This window comes from Nicotiana tabacum, chromosome 22, assembly GCF_000715075.1.
Source record: "Nicotiana tabacum cultivar K326 chromosome 22, ASM71507v2, whole genome shotgun sequence".
NCBI lineage: Eukaryota > Viridiplantae > Streptophyta > Magnoliopsida > Solanales > Solanaceae > Nicotiana > Nicotiana tabacum.
In genome coordinates, this window is record NC_134101.1 from 124323762 (window position 1) to 124334260 (window position 10499).

The 10499-nt window shown below is 37.1% G+C and overlaps 1 protein-coding gene across 3 annotated transcripts; it reads left to right on the forward strand.

Annotated features, from left to right (window-relative positions):
* The first annotated feature begins 3161 nt into the window (after window positions 1–3161).
* LOC107807048 (DEAD-box ATP-dependent RNA helicase 24) lies at window positions 3162–9053 on the forward strand. 3 transcript variants are annotated; one of them, XM_016631326.2, is made up of 6 exons: window positions 3162–4088; window positions 5061–6289; window positions 7618–7657; window positions 7878–8232; window positions 8352–8446; window positions 8607–9053. In XM_016631326.2, the coding sequence occupies exons 1-5, from the start codon at window positions 3476–3478 to the stop codon at window positions 8401–8403; spliced, it is 2289 nt and encodes a 762-aa protein (XP_016486812.1). In that variant the 5' UTR covers window positions 3162–3475; the 3' UTR covers window positions 8404–8446; window positions 8607–9053. The 3 variants fall into 3 exon arrangements, 2 of the variants coding, with proteins under 2 accessions (XP_016486812.1, XP_016486811.1); XM_016631325.2 differs by having other exon boundaries at window positions 8352–9053; XR_012704822.1 differs by lacking the exon at window positions 7618–7657 and having other exon boundaries at window positions 8352–9053.
* Window positions 9054–10499: the final 1446 nt, after the last annotated feature.

The following is a 10499-nucleotide window of genomic DNA, read 5'->3' on the forward strand; positions in this document are numbered from 1 at the left end:
CACCAGCAGTGTCTGAGCAATATTTGGTAGTACAAAATGCATCAATAACTCCTGAAGAGATAAATGTTTGCCTAAAGAATACATGACACCAGTAGTGCCAGATAAATATTAGATTGTGGATAATAAATTAAGGCTCTCGAAGAGCTTATATACAAATATGTCATTCATATTATATGATTATGGTCAAATCATATGTTGTAGTAAACCTGAAGTTTACTAATACAAATGGCTATCATATTGAGACTACAAATGATTGGAAGATTGATAATCTTCATGTTTCCACAATCATAGGGAGTAAAATAATATGTATGTGAGAATTTACCTGCCTTATTCTTTAATTTGTACTATATCATGTATCACAGTAAACCAGAAGTTTACTAAAGCAAAAGTCTATGTCATAGTAAACCAGAAGTTTACTAAGAGATAGCACATGACATGATAAACTTGAAGTTTTCATTTGCCATTTTTAAATGAGCTATTTGAGAATTCAGATAAGCATATACTAAAGAACTAGAAGATTCTTCAGGAATTCTCATGTGTTGCTTGTTCTCATAATGAATTGATTATACCAGCTAAAGTTGGGACTAAGACCCCTGATTCTGAAATATATAAAAGGTGAATATGGGCCCGTTCACCTATCATGTGAACCACTTATAGGTGCATATATGAGATGGTTACATGTGTAATTATTGTCAACCTGCAGTTTGGCATTTGGAATTGCTTTTCTCGATTAAGAGCATAATTTTCAGATTATGAAATCAAGACAGTTCATCTTGATAATGCTGGTTTATATCCAAGCTGGTTTAGCATTGAATACCTCCTATTAATGTCTAAACCATTGCTTATGAGAACAAAGCTTCATGTGTTGGTCTAAGATTTTCTAAATTGCATATAGCAGCACTTGTATGCATCAGATCAACAATATATGATAAGTCCTCCCTTCACAATTGGTTTAGGATCAGAAACCAAATATTTTTACTATCTTTTGTTGTGTGGTATATGATTAATTTCTCTACCATAATACACAAAGATATGTTTCCCAAAGATGATTGGGGATATATGTTAGTTTTTCTAACATTTGGGGGATGGAATAAACAGTTGAAAAATATGTTATATGAATCGAATTATCATGATCCTCACTTAGAAGATAATTCAAGTCGAATGCCAGAAGCATTTGCTGATCCAAAATTAAATATCATATTTCAGCTGCAAATGCTCCTATTAAAATTAAAGTCCCTGAAGGATAGAGTTTACTGTACGCATGAAGCGTGGTAGACCAATCGGTTCCAAAGGTAACAATCCTTGAAAAATAGTAGGAGCTAATGATCGAAATGATCATAATGAGGAGGAAATAAGCTCTAGAAGAGCCCACGACATAACATTTCATGAAACTCCCGAAAAAGTTCAGGTACCTGAAAATAAAGAAAGTGATGAGATCTCCACAAGTTATGTCGCTTCGGAACTGACACAAAATGATCGTCGACGATACATTTAATACAATATAGTGCATAATATTGTAAACGATTGTGAGGATCGGACTAGCAGTCCAGACACTTGAAGATGTCGTACCATTTAGATACAAGTCTTAACCTATATGACTTATTTGGCTAAATCTATATGAAGATCCTTGAAGGATTGAAAATGCCCGAAGCATATAATTCAAAGTCTTGAGAAATGTACTCGATCAAATTATAAAGATCTTTGTACGGTTTAAAGCAATCTGGGCGCATGTGGTATAATCGCCTTAGTGAATATTTGCTGAAAGAAGGTTACATAAATGATGTTATTTGTCCATGTATTTTTATAAAGAAAATGGCATCAGAATTTGTTATACTTGTTGTTTTTGTTGATGACATAAATCTTGTTGGAACTCCAGAAGAGCTCCAAAAGGCAATTGAATATCTTAAGAAAGAATTTGAGATGAAAGATTTTGGAAAGACAAAACTTTGTCTTGGTCTGCAAATTGAACATTTAGCAAACGAGATCTTTATCCATCAATCTGCTTATACAGAAAGAGTCTTAAAACGCTTTTACATGGACAAAGCGTACCCATTGAGTATACCAATGGTTGTTCGATCACTTGAAGTGAATAAGGATTTGTTCCGACCTCCAGAAGAGGACGAGGAACTCCTTGGTCCCGAAGTACCCTATCTCAGTGCAATTGGTGCACTAATGTATCTTGTTAATGCTACAAGGCCTGACATAGCATTTTCTGTTAATTTACTAGCAAGATATAGTTCTTCTCCTACACGGAGACTCAAATATTTGAAACAAGGTTTTCATCAGGGGGAGTAAAATACGCGATACACTCTTTTTCCCTTACTAAGGTTTTTCCCATGGGGTTTTCCTTATAAGGTTTTTAATGAGGCATCTAGCAATGCGTCTTACTAAATATGTGTACTCTTTTTCCTTCACTGAGATTTTTTTCCCACGTGGTTTTTCCTAGTAAGGTTTTAATGAGGCACATTATCTTTTAATGAACATCCAAGGGGGAGTGTTATAAATATATTATATTATGGATGTTCATTTAGTACTTCGTTGTAAATAAGCTTCCGGAAGAAGCTTATCCATATGGGACTCCACCGTAAATATGTTTATCTATTTAGTACTATATTGGAAATAAGTTTCCTGAAGAAGCTTATCACTTTGGTACCCGGTTATGGATAAACATTACCCCCAGTAGAAGTTTATCCATATCGGGTATAATAAGCTTATCTTTTCAGTACCCAGTTATGGATAAACATTACCCCGGTAGAAGATTATCCATACCGGGTATAATAAGCTTATCCATTCAGTACTCCGTTATGGATAAATATTGCTCTCAGTAGAAGATTATCCATATCTGGTACAGCAGCAGCTTACACAACAGCTTGTAGCAGCTTACACAGCAGCTTGTAGTAGCAGCTTACACAGCAGCTTATAGTAGCTTACACTGCAGCTTGTAGTAGCAGCTTACACAGCAGCTTGTAGTAGCAGCTTACGGAGCAGCTTCCTTTCTTCTATAAATAGAAGAGATTTCAGTTCATTATGTACATTAGTTTGAATTCGAATAATATATCAGTTTCTCTCTATACTTGTCTTTACTTTATAGTCTTTATTTTATAACAAAAATTACATTATTATACTTTCTATTTTATTTTCCAAAAAGAAAAAATTTCCCCGACCTGTGTTCACCAAAGCCAACCCTTTCCTTTTCCGGTGCACATAGTTCCCACCAAAAAGGATTAAAATTAAACAGAAAAAGAAAAAAATAGCCCGTGGGCCGACCTTATTTCAGTCGCCGTCGCTCGCTGCTCATATTAGCTTCGTTTAGCGGCAAAAATAGGCGTTTTAGAAGCAAAGTTATGATAAGCAGGAATGTTTAAAATTTAGTTAGCTTCCCAAGCTCTGTACAAAATTTGTTAGCGAAACTCTATCTATACATTCAGTTTTAGGGTTCAGTCAAACTAGGGTTTGAACCTTGAACCAAGCGGAGATGTCGAAGAGAAAATTCGGATTCGAAGGATTTGGAATAAATAAGCAAACGACGTACAACTTCGAGCGAAATCAAGCTCCTCAGCGACTGTACGTCCCGCCGTCGTTATGCTCCGGCGGTAGCCACGACAATTACGAAGACACCGACTTAGATAACATCGAGTACGAAGAACACGATGCGGTCGGAGAGGACAACAAAAACGATGGTGCAGGAGGAGGAGGCGGCGCCGAAGATGATGAGATCGATCCGCTCGATGCATTTATGGAAGGGATTCATGAGGAAATGAAGGCGGCGGCGCCTCCGAAGCCGAAGGAGAAGCTTGATAAGTATAAGGATGATGTAGAGGATGATCCGATGGAGAGTTTTTTAAGAGCGAAGAAGGACGTAGGGTTACAATTGGCTGCTGAAGCTCTTAACGCTGGTTATAATTCGGACGAGGAGGTTTATGCTGCGGCGAAAGCTGTTGATGCAGGATTGGTTGAGTATGACTCTGATGATAATCCTATTGTTGTTGATAAAAAGAAGATTGAACCTATTCCTGCTTTGGAACATAGTGAGATTGACTATGAAGCCTTCAACAAGGACTTTTACGAGGAAAAGCCTTCTATTTCAGGTACACTGAGCTTTGCTTGTTGGTTCTTCCTCTTGATGTTAGTCTTGAGGTTAACTTATGGCCCATAATTTAACTCCATTCTTTAGTTGCTTAGAAATAAGATAATGTGCACTGAAGAGACAAATTGAGAAGGACGAGATGGGAAAATAAAGGCAAATTCAGGGCTTTATGTTAGGATGCTGGGTACTACAAGACCAGATGTGCAACACTTGCTAACTTACTATAATTATAAGATTTTCTTGTTTAACTGTGCGTATAGCAGTTCAAGCAAGAGACGGTGTGTGGGGCTGCACCAGCTGCCCTCATGTTACATCCGATTATGGAGAAAGTAGAGCTACTAAGTTTTGTTTTATGAGGCCTGCCTCATGATCTTACAGGTCTTGGTGGATTTTTAGAGCTTGTTATAAATAGTGGCTTCTAGTTTGTCATGTAAGAAGTGCGGGCAGTGGACGAAGATATGGTGTTTTTAGTTTCTTTTGGTGCGCGATGTAATTTTTAGTTTGCTCCTAGAGCTTTGGTCTAGTAGTAAGCGCATCACGTGATGTGTGGGTTAGGCCCACGTCACCGGTTAGAAACATGCGCAGACCAAAGCCTGATATTTAAGTGGAAATGATGAATCCATTTTAGAATTTTTGGTTGGAGGCATGATATTGTAATTTGATTATGGGGTTGGAGCTGATTCCCAGTTCAGATTATATTTATTGTTTCACCTAGTATTCGTGTGCGTATATGGGAATAGAGGAATTCATTTTTGCTCAGAGGCTAGGAAAAGCAGAGAGAATCCCTAATAGAACATCTGAAGTACAACTTGAGTGTCAGGTTACTTATTGTTTAGTACAGTCAATGAGGAGCTTAAGCTCATCACTGTTAATTCATGTAGCCATTATTGTTTTGCTAGTTCTTCTTTGGATTTTGCACGTTATGTGTAATCACTATTTCCCTTCAGCCAAGTTAACTCTTTTCTCTATGTAGGTATGAGCGATCCGGAAGTTAATGAATATAGGTCAAGCTTGGCAATTCGTGTATCAGGCTTTGATGTTCCAAGGCCTGTTAAGACATTTGAAGACTGTGGTTTTTCAGTTGAGTTGATGAAAGCTATCAGTAAACAGGGATATGAGAAGCCTACACCAATACAGTGTCAAGCATTGCCGATTGTGCTCTCTGGGAGAGATATTATTGGTATTGCTAAAACTGGGTCCGGCAAGACTGCTGCTTTTGTGCTTCCTATGGTTGTCCACATTATGGATCAGCCTGAACTTCAGAAAGAAGAAGGTCCCATTGGAGTTATTTGTGCACCTACTAGGGAATTAGCACATCAAATATTTGTGGAGGCAAAGAAATTCTCTAAATCGCATGGTATCCGTGTCTCTGCAGTTTATGGAGGAATGTCTAAATTGGATCAATACAAAGAACTAAAGGCTGGATGTGAGATTGTTGTTGCTACTCCAGGGAGGTTGATAGATATGCTTAGAAAGAAGGCATTTACAATGTTGAGGGCAACTTACCTAGTACTTGATGAGGCTGATCGGATGTTTGACCTTGGTTTTGAGCCTCAGATAAGGTCCATTGTCGGTCAAATTAGACCTGATCGTCAAACATTGCTCTTTTCAGCAACTATGCCCCGCAAAGTTGAAAAGCTTGCCAGAGAAATATTGACAGATCCTGTAAGAGTTACCGTGGGTGAGATTGGCATGGCTAATGAGGATATTACACAATTAGTTCAAGTGATTCCTTCGGATGCTGAAAAATTGCCTTGGCTTTTGGAAAAGCTCCCTGTACTGATCGACAATGGTGATGTTCTTGTCTTTGCTTCGAAGAAGGCAACAGTGGATGAGATTGAATCTCAACTGGCTCAGAAGGGATTCAGAGTTGCAGCTCTCCATGGTGACAAGGATCAAGTTTCTCGTATGGAGACACTGCAAAAGTTTAAATCTGGCATATATCATGTTCTTATCGCAACTGATGTTGCTGCCCGTGGTCTTGACATCAAATCAATTAAGTCAGTGGTGAACTATGACATAGCTAAAGATATGGACATGCATGTTCACAGAATTGGGAGAACAGGTCGTGCTGGTGACAAAGATGGGACGGCCTACACTCTTATTACACAGAAGGAAGCGCGTTTTGCTGGTGAACTGGCGAACAGTTTGGTTGCTGCCGGTCAAACTGTGTCCATCGAACTAATGGACCTTGCTATGAAGGTATTTTTATGTATTTTTTTTATTTTCCTTGAAATGAATGGGCTTAGCATTCTATTTTTTTGTTCCGCATCTTAGATTTGACTAAATGCATTACGTCACATGACATTCACTTCCACTTTTAAAGTTGTGTTCGATCTTGTCGCAAGTCCCAGTAGCAGCAAACATGTAAAGGGCTCCCTATGTGCAGGCTTTCTTAAAGTAGCTTCCTCCAAATTCTCTCCCCTCTAAAAGGGACAGACAAACCAAGAAAACAGGAAGCATTTTTCTTTTGAAATCAAAATCTATAATGGCAACCGTTTGGAAATTCTCTTTACTAAGAAATATGATACATAGAATAGAGAAGCTTTTTATGGTGCCTGATACGAAATATGAGACCAAGGATGCAATGTTGTTATAGAGGTTGTCGTAGGACATTATCAAACTATCTCCAATGGCCTCTCATTTATCCTCTTCGTGTGTTGCTTGTACCTTTTGACTAATGTGGTAATTTTCTTAAAGGCAATGAGGTAATCTTGTCTAGTCTTGTATGACATCTTATTCGTCTTAGCATCCACATTCTTGCACCACATGTTTTTAGATGCGTACTATTCACTCCCATATAAAGATGCTAACCTTACAACCGTTGTATAAAACTTTCCTCTTATTCAGTAGGTATCTTTCTATCACATATCAAATGAGTAGAACTTAACTAATTCAACCATCCTATTTTGACTTTGTGTGCATCCTCATCTATCATACCATTCTCTCGGAACATCGAGCCTATACATCTGCATTGCTTACATTTAGACACCTCAATTCTGTCTGATTTCACTCCAACTTCGTTGGTTATATACTAGCTAAACATGCAGTGCATATATTTTAGTCTTCGGCTTATCATGAAACTCTTACTCTCTAGTGTGCTTCTCCATAGTCCAAGCTTTTGGTTGACGTGCTAGTTTTGTCTATTAGCATAATATCGTTTTGGCAAATAGCATACACCGTGGACCTCATCCAATATAATGTGGTCAGCTTAACTTAGGGTACATAAGTACAGTCTCAGTGCTGATCCTGGTGTAAACCACAGTTGTGGAAAAAATCCTTTGTATCTCCTACTACTTTTCTCACTTTGGATAAGGTCTTGCCGAGATCAGGCTAACTGTTTTGTGGTTACTTGTTTTTGGATGATTGGTGAATTTCCTGTATTTGTTTAAGCACCTTATGAACATAGCATTATTTCAGACATATATTGTCATTTGCTGCTCCCTGTTTTGTGCTTTTCGGGTTGTTGCTTAAAATACTCAGATCTTATTCTACTCGCATGATTGAATTTATTGTGTCTAAACTCTTAGGATGGGAGGTTCCGGTCCAAAAGGGATGCAAGGAAAGGAGGTATGGGTTTATTCCTGTTGGTCTTATTGAAGATTTTCCCCAAATAATTATGCATTCATGAGCACTGGCTATATTCCATGTAGTGACTGTTGGAGATTATGTTCTGTTGATCCCCCCCCAACCCAACAAAAAATACGCTTGGGAAGAAGAGAAGTGGGATTTCCTTTAAATTCTTGATTGCCTAGCCAAACTACTAATGAGAAGTTACTGCTCTTTTCAGGTGGAAAAAGGGCCAAAGGAAGGGGAGGAGGAAGCAATAGAGGTGTACGAGGTGTGGATTTTGGTCTAGGTATTGGATACAATTCTGAATCAAATAACCCTCCCCAGAACACTGCTCCAAGCCGTTCTGCAGCAGTTAATTCCCTGAGGACAGGCATGATGGCACAATTTAAAAGTAGCTTTGTTGCTGCATCATCAAATTCTCAAAATCAAGGGATGAACAACACAGCTGGTGCGTATCCGAACAAGGGAATGGTCTTACAGGGCTTCGTCTCTGGTGGGACAATTGGTGGAGAAAGTAATGCTTCCCGTATTAGTTCCACATTTACTGGAGCTAACCAGAAGAGTTCAGAGAGGTGACTGTACCTTCTTTATCTATTATCAGGTTTATCAATTAGTGTAAATGAAACTAGATGAACACTAAATTAATTGAAGTTGTTAAACTCATTTTCCTTTTATTTTTTCACCATTGCAGTTCAAAAGAGAAGTCTAGAGAAAGACGGAGGCCTTCTGGTTGGGATCGTTGATCTGCTATTTAGGGATACTGGAATAATCAACTTGTTGGCAAATGTACTTTTCTTTCAAAATAACCTTGATCAGTTTTTTTTCCCTTCTATGTATTATGTTGTTGCATAGTTATTTCTTTTAGATTTATGTACTTGTAGTCTCTGTCTAGTGTCTAGTTAGTCTCTGATTCCACTCCTATGATTTTGGTGACACAATACCATAGGATATACTTGGTTTACGCAATATCCTGGTCTAAGTAGGCATAGCTTTTCTTTCAAACTCATCATCTGGATCGAGGAAAGGAAGGGAAGATCCATTGTTATATCCATAACAAGTGGCGAGTAAGGAAAGACTGATCAGATTGGTGTCAACTGCGGAGCTGGTGGGGAGAAATGTCATGGTGATGGTTTGTGTAAAATGATTTTTATTGGAGCTGGTCGGGGGAGAAATGTCATGGTGCTTCTTATAGGTTGTGTAAAATGATTATTTTCCAAGCGTGTGTCGTATATGCAGCATTTGATTGTTTTGATACGTCAAAATTGTTCTTGTAACTTTAATCCCATTCTGGTCCTTCGAAAATTTTAACATAGGGCTCCATGAATTATGGAATAGGCTCCCATGTAAATTATCCACTTCGGCTGCAGTTTCAATTGCTTTGTTAATTGTGCCACTTATGGATTATATTGTTCGGATACTCAAAAAAATTTGTTGCACTCGTGTCCGGTCCTCTAAAAATTTATAATATTTTTTGAAGGATCCGAGAAACATAGCTTACGGATGAAATTGATTTTGATTTGGTCAGCAAAGTGTCAGTTAATAGAGCAGGCAGTGTAGGTTGATCAACAGGGATAAAAAAAGGAAAAGGGTAGAGTGAAATGTGTGACTTGCCATGTGGAGTCGTTAAAACTGAAAGAATCATGTTATAAACTGTAGATGGCGAAAGAAGATGTGAATTGGTGGTCGGTGCACTTTCTCAAATTCCGGAAATATATTTGAGCTGATGTAAGGAACCACATGCCAGCAGGGATTGTGATAATTCGCATGAACAAGACTGTACAAGACTATCACTCAAAAAAATGCAATAACGTGATAATAACAGATAGGAAATTGGAGAAAATGAGCAATTTTTGTGATGGCTTTCGAATATTGAACGTCTTTTCATTTTGTCGAATAGCATTGGAGTATATCTACAAGCAAAGCTCTTCAGAAGTCTTTTCATCATTGGGTTAAGGAAGAGAATGTTAGGGATATATACTATTAACTATGGGTTTGATTTAGATATAGTATTTATTATAAAACAATTGTTTATTCAGTTTTAATAAAGTTTTAAATAGATCATATATTAGTTTGTGTCCTTTGCTTATATAGTAGATGGATTAGTGTATGTAGAGTTTAGCTTATACACGGAAGATTAAATTATCGGTTCTTATAAGTACAAAGTTTGAGTTCACAATCTAATGATAGAATTGGACAAACTATCAGGAATAATTGTAGCACAAGATTAAATATAATTTATCTTGATTATGGGAATGGTTTAATTCCAACTTCTTGTGCTAGTATATTTTGTATGTATTGAACGGATCAAGTAGAGATAAGTATTTTATACTGACTTAATAAAATAAACTCTCTAGCCATTAAATGTACTTATACTCTTAATCTTGATATAATTATTATTAGCTGTGTACATTATTATTATTTTGATTTATTAAAATGCGAGATTCTTTCGTGGGTCAATATGCTTGATAAATTGGATAATAATAATGTACATTGGCGAAATAATAGTTAGTTGATGGAATCCATATCTCAGTTTAGAGATTGATGATACACCTTTATGAAAGCTTATAAGTTTTCATGTGGCCGTTGAATTTTGTATCTGACACATGAAATAAGTTAAGCGAAAGTCTAAAGGAAATAATTAATAAATTAAATCGTCAGTAATTTAATTCAATTGATTAGTATCTGAATCTTAACATGAGGAGTTAAATAAGATTTAATGGATGAATTTCGAAATTGAATAAGGAGTGCAATTACGAATTTTTAGTGGAATAATTCGTAATTAATTATGGTGGATATTAATTTTGAAAATTATAAATTAATTCTATAACTGGAAGCCTTG

Excerpts from the sequence above, each read along its gene's own strand:
- LOC107807048 (XM_016631325.2), top strand. The coding sequence starts at position 3,476 with ATGTCGAAGAGAAAATTCGGATTCGAAGGATTTGGAATAAATAAGCAA. Across the intron at positions 4,089-5,060 it reads GGAAAAGCCTTCTATTTCAG|GTATGAGCGATCCGGAAGTT; the intron begins GTACACTGAGCT and ends TTCTCTATGTAG. Across the intron at positions 7,658-7,877 it reads AAGGGATGCAAGGAAAGGAG|GTGGAAAAAGGGCCAAAGGA; the intron begins GTATGGGTTTAT and ends TGCTCTTTTCAG.